Raw genomic sequence first — 19,098 nt, forward strand, 5'->3', positions numbered from 1 at the left:
GTGAGGGAGTACTCCGTACTCCGTATGTGCCTATCATATTATCTGACTCCGGCTCATTCCCTATATATAGTAATACTGGGCATGCCTCACTGCGCAAAACAGCGTCAATTCTCTGGATTATCCGTAGTTCCGCCGTTTAAGTACCGTTTCGGAGGAGACACTACTCCGTACTACTGAGTCAATACTACTGCTATCTTACAGAGAGGGGACGATATTTCGAGCAAGTTCCAGCTGCCAAGATCGCATATCCATCCATCTTCCCCGTTTGAGGTTGGGGCAGCAGCTTGCCTGCATATGCGGAGATACTTCCATATCAACACATACTTGCAACCAGCCACTCCAGTCTCGCACTTCAATTACGCATGGCCGTGGTATTACGTCAAATGACCACTTATCATAGTTTTGGGGGTGCACGGAGTCTACTCCGGATGGAGTACGCCCTGTCTGATTCTGTCGATATGTGACGATAAACACACTCTATATTCGTCCAGCCACAGATATACACATGCACACCTACTGCTTCAAGTCAGCAGATACACCTTTCTCACGAATCCAGTCCGCAAACTCCCTTCGCTTGGCCTAGATAGAATAAGAGAACCCAGACAAGTCAGTAAAACGTAGCTCGCAGAATGACGTATACAACTCATCCCATCCACAGCCGAGTGTCAGCTAGCTCCTGGCAGAACAAACCCTGATATCAAGAAATCCCATCCGTTCTTCTAGTCCTCTAAACGGATTCTCTGCACCGCCTCGCTTCTCTATCTCGCCTGCCCAAGAACTCCAGCTAATCGGCCGTAGCTTCTCAGATCCCATAACCAACCCCGCCGTCACCATTATCACTGACACAAGCGTCTCGAGCGTGATATCCGCCGGAAGAGAATGGAGGCTGCCGTATAATGTCGAATGTTCATGTGTAGAGTACCCCCTAGTAGTAAGCTATAGTTAGCTATCTGCATATCGCTCAAGTACAGGATTTTATCCTGCGGTTTAATATTCAGGGAATGTCGGTTCTCTCACTTACGCATGGGCGAGAAGAAGCAGGCCGACGCCTACTATTAGGCGAGATAAGCTCATTATCTGCGGCGGAGATATATGCTGCGCCCTGGTATCTTGTTGACGTTTGATGGTGGTGGTTACGATAATTAACACTGCGAGTTGTTCTTGCTGGAGCTTGGAAGGACGAGCTTGGTGGATGTTTGTCTTGTTTGCATCGCACTTTTTAGCTTTGGATAAGTTGCTGCCCGATAAGCGTCGGCAAGTTTGATTCTTAACGTTTTACAAGACGAATTCAAGCTACTCTACGGCGTGAGAGGAAGAAAAAAACTACTGGTCGAGTCATTTGAATTTTCATTAACGTCAATAAACATAAGCAGGACTGTCTAGCATTTTCTGTACTACGCGTGCTTTCGACAAAGGGAATATTCGGCATCCTAGAGCCAGAAGTTCATGATCCCCGCCTGCTCTTCATCATATGTTTCATAGCATGTTAAAACGCGAGGTTACTCGACGTGGTATCTTTTTCTTTTACCATTTGTTTTGATTTTTTTGTTGTTTGTTGTATTGATTTAAAGCTTTTGCATGGCAGCCTGCAGTTCGACTAGGTTAGCTTCTGCTGAGTCATTTTATATAAAAAAAGGGGGCAAGAACTTACAACATCGGTGGACTGGACATGGTCCTCGAAGCCCTCAATCTCCTCCTGCAAGTCGGAGAGGGAGACCTTCTCATCCTCAATGACAAGGTTAATCTGCAGCTTCTTGATACCGAAGCCAACGGGGACAAGCTTGGAGCCAGACCATACGAGACCATCCTTCTCAATGGATCGTACGTGAGCCTCAAGCTCGGTCAAGTTGGTCTCATCATCTAAGAAGAAGAAGTAGGGTCAGTATATGGGAAACAAATAGAGTAGAGAACCATATCAGACATACCCCATGGCTTAACGTCAAGGGTGACGATGGACTTGGCAACTGGCTTGGGCTTGCTGGCCTTCTTAGCTCTGTAGGCAGCAAGGTTACGCTCTCGCTCAGCAACAACCTCTGGGTCCTCGTCTTCGCTGTCGAAGAGGTCGACATCATCTTCATCTTCAGCAGCTGGGGCCTCTTCCTTGGTGTTTATTGGGAGCTCGCTGTTCTCCGGGCCATAGGCAGTGTAGTCCTTGGAAGCATCTCCTGGAAGAGTAGCGAACTCTGATTCAAAGGAGGCAGCGTGCTTGTACCAACGGGCAACGTGTGGGTATTTGCTAGCGTCTGGCTCGCACTTGAAGGCCTTGAAAGTGACAACATCAGCCTGAGTTGGCTCGTATCTGTACCTTACGTTAGCATTGGCCATTCATCCCGAGCATAGGTAGACAATTGCATGAATGAATATCGTAAAAAAAGGACAGCGCAACGCAACAGAGAAGGTGTTCTTTTTTTTATATATGATAACTTTTTTCAGAAACGTCACAAGGACAATTGTGTTTTAATCACTCGGCGGTGTCTTAAGCCGCCTCATCAACACGGACCAACTTGCTTTCATCATAAAAAGAGGTGTTTTGGGGGAATTTGGTACTTGATGCTAGGGGAATAAAAGGGGCGGTTGGGCTGTAATGGCTTACCCCTCAACATAGGTCCTTCGCGAGAAGAACGAGTCGGCGACTGTACAAGATGATTAGCCTCCGGCAGACAGAGCTAGGTGGCGAAGAGGCACTCACTGGCAAGGCCAGAGTCGGTAGAGAAGTCGGCGAAACCCATGGTGCAGCGAATTGAGGGAGCGGCGAGGAGCTCTGCGAGTGTGTCTTTCTTGCGTGGATGTTTTTTGATGGAGGGGAAGAAACGAAAAGAAGAAGAAAAAGATTTTTTCCCTAGTGAGAGGTCAGGTGACCGCGGCGGAAGGTTACCTTGGGCAACCAGACGAGAGCTCGGCGGCGAGCTTCACGGCTGGGACAGGACCGCCGCATTCTGGAGCCTTCGAGAAGGGCCGTCGACTCGTGGACGGCCATCGCAGAGGTTGGATATTATATATATATATATAAAGGGCAAGGCATGGTATGTTGGTCTCCAGCAAGTGAAGGCGCACACCATGTCTTGTCGTCTTGTTATGCGAGGGAGCCGGCAGCTGCTTCAAGCTCCCAGAGCTGCAGCTCATATTAATACGACCGCGCGAAGAGGCCTATACGGCCTGCTACCCCGGCAACTGTCGAAGCAGTATGTTCCTGCATCCGGTTTTGTGCGTCACTATGCGAATGGCAGGCCTCATCCTCCTGGCGGCACGCACCGAATGAATCTTGGTGGTGAGCCAGAGAAGCCAGCGTTGGAGCAGTTTGGAGTCGACCTTACGGCGAGAGCGAAGGACGGAAAACTCGATCCGGTCATCGGTAGAGACGCTGAGATTCACCGAACGATCCAGATTTTGTCGAGAAGAACGAAGAACAACCCTGTTCTTATCGGAGCGGCCGGCACAGGCAAAACTGCTGTCCTCGAAGGGTTAGCCCAGCGGATAGTCAGAGGCGATGTTCCTGAGAGTGTCAAGAACAAGCGAGTTGTCTCTCTTGACCTCGGACAGCTGATTGCTGGTGCCAAGTTCAGAGGTGACTTTGAAGAGCGGCTGAAGCGCGTTCTGAAAGAGGTGGAAGACGCCCAGGGCGGTGTCATTCTCTTCGTCGACGAGCTGCATACTTTGCTCGGCCTCGGCAAGGCAGAAGGCAGTATAGATGCAAGCAACCTCATCAAGCCTGCTCTAGCAAGAGGAGACCTTCAATGTTGTGGTGCTACCACCCTCAATGAGTACAGACAGATCGAAAAGGATGTTGCGCTGGCACGAAGATTTCAACCCATTCTAGTGGAGGAACCGACTGTTCCAGACACCATTTCGATCCTTCGAGGAATCAAGGACAAATACGAAGTCCATCATGGAGTCCGAATCACTGATGGTGCTCTAGTTGCTGCTGCCACCTACAGTAACAGATACATCACCGACCGTTTCCTTCCAGACAAAGCTATCGATCTAGTAGACGAAGCTGCTTCGGCGCTACGACTTCAGCAAGAGTCAAAACCGGACGCTATCCAGGAACTTGATAGGCAGATCATGACCATCCAAATCGAGCTAGAGTCTCTCCGGAAGGAAAAGGATATAGCTAGCGTGGAACGCCGGGAGAAGCTTGAAGAACTCCTCAAAACCAAACAAGAGGACGTTGGAAAACTCACCGAGGCATGGGATAAAGAGAAGGCGGAACTTGAAGCTATCAAACAAGCTAAAGAGGATCTGGAACGGGCCAGGGGTGAGCTAGAACAAGCCCAGCTGGAAGGGAACTTTGCAAAAGCTGGTGAGCTGAGATATTCGACGATCCCGAATCTGGAAAAGAAGCTGCCTCAAGAAGACGACACTGGTTCGACAGGCACGCAAGGACAAAGCCTGTTGCATGACTCCGTTACCGCTGATGACATTGCCGGTGTGGTCTCTCGCACGACAGGTATCCCGGTCAACAAACTGATGTCCGGGGAGGTCGAGAAGTTAATCCACATGGAGGATACTCTCCGCAAATCCGTTCGTGGTCAAGACGAAGCCCTAGAAGCGGTAGCAAACGCCGTAAGGATGCAGAGAGCCGGTCTCAGTGGTGAAAACCGGCCCTTAGCATCCTTCATGTTCCTTGGGCCCACCGGTGTTGGCAAAACTGAATTATGCAAAAAGATGGCTGGTTTCCTTTTCTCAACTGAAACCGCCGTTATCCGTTTCGACATGAGTGAATTCCAGGAGAAACATACTGTCAGCCGGCTTATCGGATCTCCAGCTGGATACGTGGGTTATGATGATGCTGGCCAACTAACTGAAGCCGTTCGCAGAAAACCATACGCTGTGCTCCTCTTCGATGAGTTTGAAAAGGCTCATCGTGACATTTCTGCTCTTCTACTTCAGGTGCTGGACGAAGGCTTCCTCACTGACGCTCAGGGTCATAAAATCGACTTCCGCAATACCCTCATTGTCCTTACATCCAATTTAGGCGCTGAGGTGCTTGTTTCAGCAGATGCTTCTGAAGGTGAGGATATTTCTCCCGAAATGAAGTCAGCAGTAATGGGAATTGTCCAGTCATCATACCCACCTGAGTTCCTTAACAGAATAGATGAATTCATCTTATTCAAGCGATTGTCGCGATCCGCTCTGCGGGATATCGTCGACATTCGCGTCAAGGAACTCCAGGATAGACTAGATGATCGGCGAATAACTCTTAGTGTGAGCGACGAAATCAAAGATTGGCTCTGTGAAAAAGGCTATGATCCCAAGTACGGTGCCAGACCGTTGAACAGGCTCATTTCCAAGGAAATCGGCAATCATCTTGCGGATAAAATCACTCGGGGACAAGTTGTTTCTGGTCAAACAGCTACCGCTATCTTCAATGAAGACAAAACGGGATTGGATATCGCAACTGAAAAGTCAGCCTGAGCCTCCGCGCTATCATGTATGATTATGATATTAGTTTGTATTATTATGTAGCATTATACCATGAATCTCTTTTCTTTATGTTCTCATATCAATGGAAGAGCCCCTACTCTATTTAGTATATTGCTCTAAATTATCATTTTCGTTTACAAGGAACAGTTACCTTGGACCAATGCCACTTTTGTTTCTATCTTAATCGGGTAATGCCCAATTAAGCTTAAATCAACATCAAGTCATGGGAGACAACTCCAACCTCCATTCTCTTTTCTCTTGATAAAAGATTATCAAGAATACACAACCGCACCGCAACATGGCACGGTCATTCCAAGCCAGGCAGAGGAGGTATCCATTCGCCAAAGGCCGTGGAAGAGGGTACTTTACCCGAAGGTCTCGTGGAAACAGAACCTCAAGCCAAGATACCCACTATATTTCGTCACGGCCATCTTACTCCAGGGCCACTTCGGTCGCAACCAGCAGAAATCTCCAGAATGAAAATGAAAATCTTCCCTCCAATGCATTGCCACATAGTCAAGCTACCACCCAGGAGGAGCGATTGGACGATGACGATGAGGAGCTTTGCAGGGTCGTCATGGCCGTAGATATGAAGGACCGAGGAACAATTGGCTGCAGTTATTATTCCGCTCAGGAAGAAAAAATATACGTCATGGAGGATATTGTCTATGGTGGGCATGATGTTATTGACATCTGTACGTGGAGACTCTGCACCTGTCACTCTTATGGTCTACTAAATTCCCTTATGACTAGTAAAACTAGAAATTGAACCCACAGTGCTGCTGCTGTCTCTGCGGGCTGATCAGGGGTTAGAAGACCCTACAAACGCAGGAAGCACAAGTCATGCTACCTCTGACGCCGGTTAGCCTTCCATCACTCGATAGAAGCAAGTACAATATTTAACTAACGATGCCCTAGACTCGCATCTCCAGCTACCATACCTGCTAGACGTGCGTCCAACCCAAGAGTTTGGATTTGAAAATGCAAAGATGAAACTCGCAGCTTTCAAATTCAACTCCGAGTCTAATGAAACGTTTAAGTTTCTTATACCGGGGACAGGCTTCTCTCATGACGGTAATGTTACAGGGGAAAATATTGACTTCACAGAACAGCAAGGCGATTTATTGAACATCGGTGGGGTTATTGATATGGAAAACCGTCTATCCGTCGGTTGTGCAGGAGCGATCCTCACGTATTTGCAAAGGAAGCGCGCTACTTTATCCCTGCAACATGGCTCATTAGTCGCTCCCGCAATCGGTATTAGTGCTGTTGGGATGATTAGCCTACAAAACACAATGTCAGTATTCTCTTCGGCATTATTATAACAAATTGAGTTAACATATAAGCACAGGCTCATCAATAGAGATACCCTGTCTTCCCTTCAAATACTACAGTCCGAGTCCCATCCAAACGCCTTCAATCAAGGCCCAGGCAAAACGTCATCAGGGTCCAAGGAAGGGTTATCTATATATGGTCTCTTCCACCATTTTGCAAGAACACCCCAAGGGAAACGCTTGCTAAAGCAGGTTTTTCTTCGCCCAAGTACTGATCCCACCGTAATTGGCCAGAGACATGAATTCCTCAGTGTCTTTTTACGGTCGGAAAATGACCCCTCCCTCGGACAACTTGTCAAAAGCTTGAAGAATATTAAGAATATGAGACCAGTTATGGTTCATCTGCGAAAAGGAATTAGTACTGGAAGTGCGAAGTTCAGAGGGTTTAAAGGTGTAGTGTGGTCCAGTCTACTTGATGTATGTCTATTGCCTCAAATCCTTATATATAGTGACTGGCTCTAAATAGGAACTAACATGAGTTATAGTTTGCGTTTCATGCCATTGATGTTAATCAAGCTTTGAAGGAGGTTACTGGAGTTCAAGCACTAGACGTTTGCATGAAGGTGGGCTGGTGAAAATCAAACATCGTTGACTTGACAGTTCTGACTGCTTGTTGTTTTGTAGGCACTACTAAAGCTTGATCTGCTGCAGTTACATCAGGTTGGGGCTAAAATCCATGAGATAGTATGAAAAACCCTGATAGTTTTCTATTCCAGCTAACCGGTCACTAGGTTGACCTTTCTCTTTCTGTCGAGGAGCATCGCACAGTGGTTCGACCTGGAATTGATCAGGAACTGGACAATCTGAAGGAGATCTATAGCGGCATGGATAGCTTGCTCAACCAGGTCGCTATCAATATTGCCACATCCCTCCCAGAGAGCATAACTAAGGAGATCAATGTCGTTTATTTCCCACAGCTTGGCTTCAATATTGCCATGCCATTTGACGATAGGGGTATACCCATGTATGGTCCAAACGACGAGGACTGGACTCAGGTATTCAACACGGAAAATAGAGCTTATTTTAAAGACTCAAGAATGCGTGAAATGGATGTGAAACTCGGTGATATATACGGATTGATCTGTGGTAAGTTTTGAATACAGCATTCCAAATCTCTGTTTATATCACTTACAATATTCAGAGAAGGAAATAGAAATCGTTTATAAACTTGCACAAGATATCTTGACATACGAGAAGATGCTCGTTGAAGCGTCTGATATATGTGGGGAGATTGATAGGTATGCCATTCCTAGATCCTAGCTTTCAGCCTTTTCTCATGACTAGAATAGTCTTCTGGCTCTAGTCCAGGGTGCTAGTTTGCACAAACTTGTAAGGCCTCACATGACCGAGGAGAATATAATATCCATCAAAAGTGGTCGGTAGGTTTCCATTATTGCCCTCTTCTCGTAACGAGGCTGTTAACCCTCCATAGTCATATGCTCCATGAAGCGACAGTGTCATCATTTGTACCCAATGATACATTCATTGTCGGCGGGAAAGGGCCCATGGAGGATACCCCAAATGATCTGCCCCCTAATACTGGCCCACATCCTGCAGGAGATACAGCTCAGGGGCCAAGCATGCTCCTGTTGACCGGTCCAAATTTCTCAGGGAAGAGCGTCTACCTCAGCCAGGTAAGCCACGCTTCTCTGTCCAGATAGCCTGACTAGAATTTAACCCTGTATAGGTTGCTATTATTGTTTATATGGCTCATATTGGAAGGTTAATACCAATTCTCAGCTACTATCCTTCAAAAGTCTAACTACTTCCCAGCTTTGTCCCTGCTGATAGTGCCATAATTGGCTATACTGATAGGATATTGACTAGAATATCAACTCGAGAGACGGTTTCAAAGGTATGTGATACTTGCTGCACAATATATATGATTCTTACAACATCAGGTTCAAAGTACATTTGCGAACGATCTTCAACAAGTATCATATGCCCTAAATCAAGCTACCAATAGAAGTTTGATAATTATTGATGAATTCGGAAAAGGCACTGAATCATCTGGTAAAGTTTCTCCCCCCAGATAACACCAGGCTAGTGCTAACTCAGGATCGTAGATGGTGCAGGTCTGGCCTGTGGGTTGTTTGAATACGTCTTAAGTATGGGAGATCAGCGCCCAAAGGTGATTGCAGCTACCCATTTCCATGAGATATTCGAAAATGGATTCCTCAAACCACGTCCAGAGTTAGAATTTGGTCACATGGAAGTCCAAATCAATCGTTCCGCTCAGAATATTGAGGATCAAGTCACATACCTCTATAAGTGAGATATCATTATTTAGACCATTAAGAAATGCAAATGCTGACCTTCTAGTAGTTTCCGGCTGGGAAGAAGTAGCTCAAGCTTTGGAACTAAGTATGTTTACGTACTATATCCTGATAGTGACATAATTAACGGTCCTCCTAGCTGTGCTGCAATGGCAGGGATAGATCCTGAAATAGTCTCTCGCGCACGGGAAATAGAAGCATTGATACATCGCAAGGAAGATCTGGTAGCTAGTTGCGCAAGCCTGACCGCAAGAGAGGTGGAAGAGCTTGAAAAGGCGGTATGTACTACTCCAACCTTACTCCTGATACCTATAAGTGTAGTCAGTGCATTATCCCGCAGCACCTAACCGGCGCTCAACTGAATTAGGAGCATCTGGCAAGGAAATTCCTGGAAGCCGACTTTTCAAATATTGGTTCAGGAGAGGAAACGTCAACAAGGTACGCCAGATCACTCCTAGAGGAGATAATAGGGAGTAGGGGGGAGGAAGTCTCCTATGTTATGGAGTCGGATGAGAACATAGAGAATAGCCCACCCCTTGCAGTAAATTCCCCATCTCTCCTGTCACCTTAATCTCTCCCTACTGGTATGTAATTTGCCATGATTATGTTATCATTAATCGTTTCCCTTTTATATTTTATACCAAACGACGACACCCTCTATAATTTTACACTCTTCACCAAATTCTTCTTGATACCTGTCAACTCTCCGCCATATCCACCACGGCCTTCACCACCCTTGTAGATCTGCTTCATGCTTCCAAGCTTCTTCTTCTTGGCCTCGAACTTCTTTCTCTTCTTCACCCTAGGATTTCGCACATCTTTGCTTCGTTTTGGTGCCAATCCTTTGTTCTTTTCAATAGCATAGGTGATAGCACGTTTGCCATCAGGGCCAATCTCCTCTTGAATCTCCACGCGGCCACCCTCCTTAGCAGCAAGGGCACGCGCCTCCGATAATGCCTTCTTGTCAGCTTTCTTTTGCTTCTGACGAGAGGCAACCATGTCATAGTAATCGTCGCTGTTAGATCCATCCATCTCACCCCGGACTTCTCTGGCCACCTGATAGTCATCTTCATCACTGTCACCGCCAAGGCGCTCCTTCTCATTTGCTTCCATGCGCCCTCTCCTCTGTGCCTCCTCATTAAGACGAGCCTGACAGTCCTTGTTTCGTTCTTTGTATGGTAGATCTGTATCTCCACCAGCATGTCTACCGGCAGCATCGCGCTTGTTTGCTTTTTGGGCGATCTGGGAGGTATAAAAGCGTAGTGATTTCTTCTTCTTCGCTTTCTCGGCTGCTTCGTGAGCAGTAAGTCTAGTCTCGTCTCCAAAATCGGAGTCATCGTCATGAAGTCGTGGCTCACGCTGCGAAGCTAACCTTGACGAATTTCCCTGCTCCAGCAGCCTAGATAATTCCTGTAGGCCAAGCTCAGTCTGGTTGAGTTTTTCAGCACGCTGCGACTCGACAACTGCCTGCGCCTCTTCCATCAATTTCTGAGCCTTTGATTTTTTGGGTATTTTCGCAGCTTTGGCTACCTTTGATGGTTTGTCTAGTGAAGATTTTTTGGCTGGAATTGCGATGGAAATTTCCTCCTCTTTTTCAATATCAGATGGTGCTTCTTCAATCTCTTGTAAGTCTTTTACTTGTTCCCAAGTTTTGCGACAGGCAACCAGTACCTCCATCACAGGGTGTTCTCTGAGCTCCGCTGGTGGTAAGGCTAGACAGCTTTCAGTACCATTTCGAGCAGGGGAAGTCAAAAGCACAAAATACATGCTAATGACTCCAAGATAGGCAGCTAATGCACGGAATTGCAAGACGGATAGTGGTGTCTTCTCATCCGGGGTTTCCTTGCGAGACTTCCGGGACCCATCAGCTGCCACAGATAGTTCCTGGTATCGAGGCTGAAGGTCTGCATAATCCCGTGACAAAGGTATAAACTCAGGGTACCGCTTCGATAAAATATCCAACCTCTCCTCGACACTCATGTCATCAGGTATTTGTATTTCTGGGAGTACCTCTGTGATGGTTTTTCCATGCGCTATGGAATCTCTCGATGTTTCCCCATCCCCTATTATACTGTCAAGCCATTCGGATTCATCAAATCCGAAATCAGCATCCGTCATGGACTGTAGTTTTTTCAGCTGGATCTTCTTGGCTTCTTCCTCTTCTTCCAGCGCATCCCCCTCTGTCTCAATCGTGTCCGCATTGTAGTAGTCCGATTTCGATGCTCCCCATGCGGTGATCCCTTCTTCCTCGTCTTCCTCTGGTTTCTTGCCATCATCAAAGAGGTCGGGACTCAGTTCTTCTCTTCGTCGTAGCTTCGGAAGTTTCTTCTTTGATTGTGCGCTTTTGTCTCCCTTTTCTACCTCTTCTTCCCCTTCTTCACCCCCGTAATCATAATCATCCTCCGATGCTGACTCGGATAGGTACCCGTGAACCTCTTCGTCTGATAGTTGTAGTAACCGCTCTAGATATTCAAAGTTAGTACTCAGGCGAAGTTTTATGAGAAAAAGAGAACGCGCAAATACCATCTTCCTCTAGCTTCCGCCTGCGCTTCACCTCCGGGCGTTCTTCGAGCAAAACACGGTCCCGTCCAGCTTCGAATTCATCTTCAGAGTTCTCAAATCGTGCATCTGCCGCGAACCTTGAGTTTTCGTCTTCAATAGGATTCTTGCTGCGGTGAGCCAGGGCAGTTCCGCCGGCCTTTCTCTTCTTTGCCATGATATTTTATGAAGAGAGTAGTGTGTCCTGAATTATCTTCCCTTCCCAACGCCTGCCGCAAGATCAAACTTGATAATCAAAAATGTCAACTTCGAGCTTCCAAAAAAAAAAAAAAAAAAATTACAAAAATTACCACAAAGTCTGGTGGAGCAGCCGAGGTTTAACTTAATTAGGTATAGTGTAATTTTGGTATTAATTACGGTTATCGATAAAAAACTAGTATATGGTGATCGTACGTAATAGTAAGGTAGTTATTTCATTGCAACGTCTTTCGAACATTTTTAATAATTCCTGTCAACTTCTTATAACTAATTGATAAAGTAAATTAACGGGTAGAAGCAGTATATGCCATATGTTTATTAGGGAGGTCGTTTAGTTTAGATACTTTGCGTTGAGGGTTACGTAAATTTAGTGTTTCTCGTAACTTGAAGAAGGAATTATTGAGATGCACGGTACTTCTCGCTAGTTAGTTAATTGTGAGCCCCTGAAGACGTTTCTACAAATCAATACCCAACCTCCTCATTCATTTCTAAGATCACATAGACCCCGAAGATTGTGTAGGATCCAGATATTTCTAAGTAGGTAACTCTGGCGTGAAGCCGTCTGTATGGAAGGGATAGCATATCCGAGTGTTCAGTCGATTGCGGCAGTCTTGCTCTTTGGCGTCTTTATATACCTGGCAGCACCGATGTTTGGTTTTGGCGGGAAGAACCAATTCCAGGTCGATGGACAGGTACGTGGGTGCTGGTGACATAGATGACATATTTGACGTATGGCTGATATAGGCTTAGACGGTTCTCATCACTGGAGGCTCAGAGGGAATGGGCCGAAGCGTTGCCATCGAGCTATCGAAGAAAGGCGCCAACGTTGTCATCGTATCTCGAACTGTATCCAAGCTTGAGGCTGCATTGAATGACATCAAAGTGCGTATGCATATTGACGAGCAGCACATCTGAATGGCCGTTTTCTCATGTTTTACACAGGCTGCAGCTTTATACCCGGAGAGGCAGAAATTTCACTATGTCAGCGCAGACCTCAAAGACCACGAAGGAACCGAGTATGCCCTGGAAGAAGTCAGCAAATGGAACGGCGGCCAGCCTCCTGATATTGTCTGGTGCTGTGCTGGGATGTCGCTGCCTGGATTCTTCGTCACCACTCCGCCAGAGACTCTAAAGTCCCAGATGGACACAATCTACTGGACTGCTGCCTTTACCGCGCACTCGACTCTTAGCAGATGGCTGTCCCCAGTTGACCCCAGTTCAAGAAACACAAAATCTTCTCCCCGCCACATCATCTTCACCTCTTCAGCTGCCGTGTTTGTGCCCTTGGCTGGCTATGGCCCTTACAGTCCTGCAAAGGCCGCCATGAGAGCTCTGGCAGACACCCTCGCACAAGAGATTGAAGTATACAATGGATCAAGGAAGAATCTGCAACAACCAGCTCCAGCTGCTGATGTCAAGATCCATATCGTTTACCCAATGGGGATCCTCTCGCCTGGATTTGCCCACGAACAAACCATTAAGCCGGACCTGACCAAACTGTTAGAGGAAGCCGACAAGCCCCAGACACCGGAAGAGGTTGCTAAGATATCCATAAAGGGACTTGAGAAGGGTGAATATATGATTACTACTATGTTAATTGGGGCTTTGATGAAGGGAGCTGCGATGGGAAGTAGCCCTCGAAACAACATCATCATCGACACCCTTATTAGCATGGTCAGCGCCATTGCATTCATCTTTGTTATCCCGGATTTGGCAGGGAAAGCATGGAACTGGGGTCGAACTCATGGAGTTCCCAAACCTCGTTGATAGCCTCCATTGCCTGGTGATGTGAAATTACTGGTTAACCCTGAAGGCGTACCTGGAGCTGCACCTTACCTCAACCACAGATTGCCCTAAGATTCATAAAATTATTATTATTATTTCCTTGAATATTTGCTTCAAACAGACTAGTCAGTGCTAGCTGTGATAGTAGAACTATGTAGTCGCACGGCTCTTCTCCGCGTTGCACAGTGCGTGGCAGGATAGTAGATAATGGCTTCCACCGGCTCTATCATGACGAAAGACGGGCCGCCACTCGGCCTGTAGCTATAGCACGATATTCCAAGCATCAAATGAAGAGCATGGAATAGTTAGCAGGTCTGTGTGGATAAGACGAATGACGTAACAAGCCGTCTAGCTCGTTGACCAACTGGAAGATCCTTGTCGCAAAAAAAATATATATCTAAACAGAAACATCGCATAGCCAGGCTCACCGGCTTCCCGTCGCAACAGTCCGGTCAGCGATGGGTGCGCTCCTCTCGATTCCAGTGCTATCATATCTGCTGATACCGTCCATGTCTTCGTATGGAACGAGCCTGAACCTGATCTTCTTCTACCTCACGTGGACGACCCTCGTTCTCTCCCACGGCCCTTTGAAAGTTGAGCTCGTCGGTACCACGGCCGTCCGATTGATATTTTACTTCATACCGTCCGTCTTGTTCTTCTTATTCGATATCCTAATTCCCTCTGCCTCGGTGGTGTTGAAGGTATACGGTAAAGACGGCCTGCCACAAGGGAAGAAGAAGAAATATGGCAGTTCGGAGCTTAAGGTGGCTGGCTGGGCTATATTCAATTTGATTCTGGGCATAGCAGCACAGGGACTTATTGAATTTGTTTTGACGAGAGTACTGGGGGTGAAGAGTCGGCTGAAGGTGACGACGAAGCTGCCGCTGCCGTGGGATATTATCAAGGGAGTGGGGAGGGCGTTGATAATTCGGGAGGTATGTTTACAAGCTGCTTTTCATAGACGGCCAGAGACTGACGTCTTATCCAGATACTGCAATACCTTGTTCATCGCTATGCTCTGCATTCGTGGACACCCTTCCAGCAATATCATAACGACTGGTACCATTCGATACACACTCCGTACCCGCTAACCGCTCACTACGACCACCCGGTCGCATACTTACTCCGGCACTTCCTTCCTACATTCCTGCCAGCAGCAGCATTCAGATGCCACCTACTGACATACATGCTCTATCTCAGCATTGTATCATTAGAGGAAACGTTCGCGCATTCGGGGTATAAGCCGATGCCAACGAGTTTCTTTATTGGCGGTATAGCTAGACGAGTGGACCTGCATCTCTTGCATGGGGGGCATGGCAACTATGCGCCTTTGGGGATAATGGATTGGTTATTTGGAACATCTATAGGGGACGAGTTGGAAGATGATATTCCCGAGCAGTCTAACGGCGAAAGCATTGCTGAGAAGCTTGTTGAAAAGAAGCCAAGGCGAAGCCACCGCCGGAAGACCAGAGAAAATGTACACTAACTAATGAAGTTATTATTATTTTTGGATAAAACATTTAATGTTTCTTGATACCAAATGATCAGTGGAGGTGAAAGAACCAAAATGCCATCCAGTCATTGCGATTTTATTGGTAATAGTGACATGTTTATGAGCGGTTTGTAAAGACAAAAGGTAAAATAGGGGAGTGTATTGGACAACGGGTAGAGATATAGGTATGTGGTATGGGATGTTCGATCAGGAAGACAGGTCTCGCTCATGTCAGAAGGTGGAGAAGAAACAGAGAAAGAGGTTGCTTGTTTGGTCGTCATCGGTTTTGTTTGTATTATATTGCAAGGTGTCTGGAATATTGCAACCAAGGCCCTTAATTTCTTTGGAAATTTTGATATTTCGGTGGGAAACACGCCATATCGGTGTGACGGAGGAGCATTGCTTTAAAGAACGCAAGAACATACACACGTCAAGTTGAGGGCGTTGTGTTGCATATTCCCTCCCTGGCAACATACAAGGAATCTCCGCTTAGTGAAAAGAAGAGAGAACAGAAGACATTATTTTAACGGCCATGAAACCACCACACTCCCGAATCTACCACTTCATCTCATGGGGTCTGTCACCCTTCCGTAGGCTGAAGCTGGAGGCAAGGTAGCTGTCGAGGAACTCCTCCTTCTTGATGGTGGCCAAAAGGGCCGAATCGACGGCCTTTTGGTCGCTGGCACGTTCGCTTGTGGTCTTCTTCTTCTATATGGGGAAGCAATACATATCAGTAATTGTCCTCTATTCTGCTTTGTCCGCCCCAAAGATTCCCGTTGTACATACCTCAGGTGCTTCTCCTTGCTTGAAGAAAGCCTCCTCTCCCTTCTTCTCAGTGCTCTTGCCGGCGGTGAAATATCCGGGCTGAGAGACCTTCTCCAAAGTCTTCTCGTCAAGGCCGGTCAGCTTGACGGATGCGCTGGTGGCAATGACATATCGGGCATTGACTCGTCGGAGTGGGACACCGTTGAGCTTGTAGGGACCGGTAACGAGGAGGACACCCTGTGGGAGGTGCTTGAGGAGGACAACACGCTTGCCACGGAAACGGCCAGCGAGGAGGATGAGGATAGTGCCCGGCTGGAGACTGGCGCGTGGCTTAGCGGGGTTGACGGACTTGCGAACCTGTAGTTAAACGTCCATGTCAGTAACCGCAGTCTTCCACAATTCGTGATATTTATATATCAAAAATATATATCGACATATATATATTTATATTTCGCCGTTCCAATTGTATATCGCAATTCTCTTGGAAATTGGGAGATATTATCGCCAAAAACAGCAGATTCTCCTCTCGGCTGCTCCTCGAGCATCTGCAAAACGACTGCAACAGGGCGTCGACGCTGGTATACTGACTTTCTTTGGCTGAGGCTCGTCATCAACAGGATACCACTTCTGTGCCTTCTGGGTCGGGACGGTCCTCTCGCCCTTTCCGAACTTCTTCGTCTGGCCAGACGCCGACATGTTGGCTTTATGTGACGAAGATTTGGGAAACGAGAATTGCAAGACTGCGGGATTCCCGGGGGTGGTCGACGGCGACGGTGGGTGGTGGTGGTTTTTGTCGTTGTTGAAGATCTGGAAGTTCGAAGTTCGACTTCTCGCTTTGCGCTTGTTCGATATTTTGTGGGAAGCGCACAAAGTGCCCTAGTTCTAGCCGAGGGCGCTAGGCCGCTTTGGGACTATTTCGGCCTTTCATTTCTCCGGATGAGTAAGGTGACTGGAAGTCTGTTAGTAAGTAATTAGTCATTGGATGATCCTTAGTCAGCAGCGCTTGGACCAGCCGGCGGCCAAAAAGAAGCAACAACAAGCAGAAAGTCAAGCGAACGAACGACAAGGACGAGACCGGCGGGAAGCGGAAGACGAAGACGAAGAAGAAGAAGAAGCAGACGAGAAGACGAGACGACGAAGCGGACATGTCGATAGCACCGATTATCACCTTCAAGGGTGGCATCTGCGAACTAGATGTGCGTTTTCTGTACATGGCCGAGCTGGAAAGGTGCTAACAGGCAGACAGACCTCCGTTACCCCAAACGCCGTCAAGGCCCGGCCTACGCCCGGATACATCTACCTCTACTCAGAAGATGACCTTGTCCATTTCTGCTGGCGGCCGCGTTCGGCACCCATAGATCAACCGGAGCTCGACCTGGTCATGGTGCCTTCCGACGGAACCTTCACGCCATACAAGCCCACCAGCGCCCAGAGACCGTCCAACCCCGAACAGCCCACGAACGGCAGAATATACGTTTTGAAGTTTGCTTCCAGCTCGCAGAGACACCTTTTCTGGCTGCAATCTCGGAGTCAGCATGAGCAGGGCAACCCAGCGTGGTTCAGTGCGCGAGATCTAAAGCTGGGCCAGATCGTCAACACCCTGCTGCAGGGCGAAGATATCGATGTGCAAGACGCCATTGACAGCCTGCCCAGGGGAGACGGTGGTAATGATGGTGGTGATGATGACGAGACCATGGAAGACGTAGAGGGAACAGACCATAGCCCTGAGAGACGACGACATGGTGGCAGCGGAGGTGCCGGGCCTGGTGCTACGGGCGGTGACATACGAGAAGAAGGTCAAGAATCAAGAGAGGGGGGAGCAGATGGCGGACGAGCGTAGGTATTACTCTCGGCACAGCATTTTCTTTTTTGTTGCATCTCTTGCTATCCTCCCTGCTGCTCTGTTTATGATCTAGAAAACTCAGAGCATCGCCAGAGCCTGCGTATAGTTTTGATGTTATGCCAGTTACGTTATTTGACTTTTGGCTGTATACGCCCAACATTTAAATCTCTGCGGTTTTTTTTTTTTTTGTTTTGCTGCGTGCCGAATATATGTATTTTGCTTATTTTTTCAGCTGCATGCACCATACTAACTTGAGAGAGCTTATAGTGCCGCCGGTTCGGATCCCTCCTCCGTTGTACAAAACTTCCTTCAGTCCTTGCAAGGCAATAATAATAGCCAGCAAGAGACGACAGAATCACGGTACACGACTCTTGCCGATCTGTTATCGACCCAATCGACCCTACCTTTCCTTGAATCGGCAGACGAGAGCACCCTCAACCAGCTGCTCAGTTCTCTTCCCGAGTCGTTGCAGCTCCTCTCCAAGCAAAATAACAACGCACCAGTCGAGCGTATTAGCGTCGACAAGAAACGTAACGCCCTCCGTAAGGTCCTTCGCTCTCCACAGTTTGCACAGAGCCTGGGTAGCCTCACCATGGCTATCAGAGACGGAGGGCTTCCCAGCATTAGCGACGCACTCAAGATCCCGGTCCAGAATGGCGGTTTCATGCGTCGCGGCGGTGTCCCGCTGGGAGGAGGAGAGGCTGTCAAAGCGTTTGTCGAAGGCGTCCGGCAGCAAGTAGAGGACAACCAGAAGGGTGATAGCATGGAGACAGACTGAGATAGCGGCTTTCAACGGTCCCTACCTTTCAGATCTTCACAAATAGCTCTATCTCTCCCCTGGACCAGCCGTCTTAGCTTAGCCCCAAGCCCCCAACCCCTGATGCGAACAACCAGTGCCATCGAAGAGATGCTCTGATTAGTTGGCTACAAGGCCGCTAGTTATTCTTAGAAACAACTCCATGTCCAATTCGTGAAGGACAAATGATTCTCCAAGCCACTCTCATCGTCGTATCTGTATTCTGTATCCGTATTACCCATATATAATCTGCACTTTTGCGTGTAATTTATGTGTATGTAATTCAATTACGCAACTCGTCACTCTTCTCAGCCACGATCTCGCCAAAACTGACAGGCGAATTTAGATCCTGGGGAAGACGCAAAGCAAGCTTGTTGTCAACTTCGTCTGCTGCAGAGCTGAAGGGGCTCGTCTCTGGAAAACACCCAGCTAACAACTTCTTTGCCCTCCCGCCTCTTTACACCCATCTCGCACCGGTGTTGCAGCACTTCCCAACGCTGCGTGTGCAGGACCTGCACTCAACCTAGTTACTTCGTCTCGCCTACGACCTGGACAACGCGCGGTCCATTCACCCGCCAGATTTTTGACCGCGCCCTGTTGCTGACCAGGCGAGCCCGCTAATAGGA

The 19,098-nt window shown here is 47.7% G+C and overlaps 9 protein-coding genes across 9 annotated transcripts; 6 read left to right on the top strand and 3 right to left on the bottom strand.

Moving 5' to 3' along the window:
* Positions 1-1,565: 1,565 nt before the first annotated feature.
* TRV_01905 (uncharacterized protein) lies at positions 1,566-2,325 on the bottom strand (the record flags this gene model as incomplete). Its single annotated transcript, XM_003023917.1, has 3 exons — positions 1,566-1,586; positions 1,652-1,860; positions 1,926-2,325. The coding sequence occupies 3 exons, from the start codon at positions 2,323-2,325 to the stop codon at positions 1,566-1,568; spliced, it is 630 nt and encodes a 209-aa protein (XP_003023963.1).
* Positions 2,326-2,796: 471 nt separating this feature from the next.
* Positions 2,797-5,415, top strand: TRV_01906 (uncharacterized protein; the record flags this gene model as incomplete). The annotated part of the gene is made up of 1 exon (XM_003023918.1): positions 2,797-5,415. The coding sequence occupies one exon, from the start codon at positions 2,797-2,799 to the stop codon at positions 5,413-5,415; it is 2,619 nt and encodes an 872-aa protein (XP_003023964.1).
* A 307-nt stretch (positions 5,416-5,722) lies between these two features.
* On the top strand, positions 5,723-8,520 carry TRV_01907 (DNA mismatch repair protein Msh5, putative; the record flags this gene model as incomplete). Its single annotated transcript, XM_003023919.1, has 9 exons — positions 5,723-6,119; positions 6,178-6,285; positions 6,343-6,616; positions 6,788-7,175; positions 7,244-7,321; positions 7,490-7,844; positions 7,900-7,996; positions 8,191-8,392; positions 8,446-8,520. The coding sequence occupies 9 exons, from the start codon at positions 5,723-5,725 to the stop codon at positions 8,518-8,520; spliced, it is 1,974 nt and encodes a 657-aa protein (XP_003023965.1).
* Positions 8,521-9,691: 1,171 nt separating this feature from the next.
* On the bottom strand, positions 9,692-11,750 carry TRV_01908 (uncharacterized protein; the record flags this gene model as incomplete). The annotated part of the gene is made up of 2 exons (XM_003023920.1): positions 9,692-11,496; positions 11,558-11,750. The coding sequence occupies 2 exons, from the start codon at positions 11,748-11,750 to the stop codon at positions 9,692-9,694; spliced, it is 1,998 nt and encodes a 665-aa protein (XP_003023966.1).
* A 607-nt stretch (positions 11,751-12,357) lies between these two features.
* On the top strand, positions 12,358-13,558 carry TRV_01909 (uncharacterized protein; the record flags this gene model as incomplete). The annotated part of the gene is made up of 3 exons (XM_003023921.1): positions 12,358-12,483; positions 12,542-12,673; positions 12,734-13,558. 3 exons carry the CDS (start codon positions 12,358-12,360, stop codon positions 13,556-13,558), a joined length of 1,083 nt encoding a protein of 360 aa, XP_003023967.1.
* Positions 13,559-14,034: 476 nt separating this feature from the next.
* Positions 14,035-14,667, top strand: TRV_01910 (uncharacterized protein; the record flags this gene model as incomplete). The annotated part of the gene is made up of 1 exon (XM_003023922.1): positions 14,035-14,667. One exon carries the CDS (start codon positions 14,035-14,037, stop codon positions 14,665-14,667), a length of 633 nt encoding a protein of 210 aa, XP_003023968.1.
* A 248-nt stretch (positions 14,668-14,915) lies between these two features.
* Positions 14,916-15,476, top strand: TRV_01911 (uncharacterized protein; the record flags this gene model as incomplete). Its single annotated transcript, XM_003023923.1, has 2 exons — positions 14,916-15,053; positions 15,246-15,476. The coding sequence occupies 2 exons, from the start codon at positions 14,916-14,918 to the stop codon at positions 15,474-15,476; spliced, it is 369 nt and encodes a 122-aa protein (XP_003023969.1).
* Positions 15,477-15,623: 147 nt separating this feature from the next.
* TRV_01912 (uncharacterized protein) lies at positions 15,624-16,529 on the bottom strand (the record flags this gene model as incomplete). Its single annotated transcript, XM_003023924.1, has 4 exons — positions 15,624-15,776; positions 15,855-16,190; positions 16,268-16,378; positions 16,422-16,529. The coding sequence occupies 4 exons, from the start codon at positions 16,527-16,529 to the stop codon at positions 15,624-15,626; spliced, it is 708 nt and encodes a 235-aa protein (XP_003023970.1).
* Positions 16,530-16,815: 286 nt separating this feature from the next.
* On the top strand, positions 16,816-18,454 carry TRV_01913 (uncharacterized protein; the record flags this gene model as incomplete). Its single annotated transcript, XM_003023925.1, has 3 exons — positions 16,816-17,669; positions 17,783-17,821; positions 17,944-18,454. 3 exons carry the CDS (start codon positions 16,816-16,818, stop codon positions 18,452-18,454), a joined length of 1,404 nt encoding a protein of 467 aa, XP_003023971.1.
* Positions 18,455-19,098: the final 644 nt, after the last annotated feature.

This window comes from Trichophyton verrucosum (assembly GCF_000151505.1).
Source record: "Trichophyton verrucosum HKI 0517 chromosome Unknown contig00185_1.f1.exp, whole genome shotgun sequence".
NCBI classification, from domain to species: Eukaryota; Fungi; Ascomycota; class Eurotiomycetes; order Onygenales; family Arthrodermataceae; genus Trichophyton; species Trichophyton verrucosum.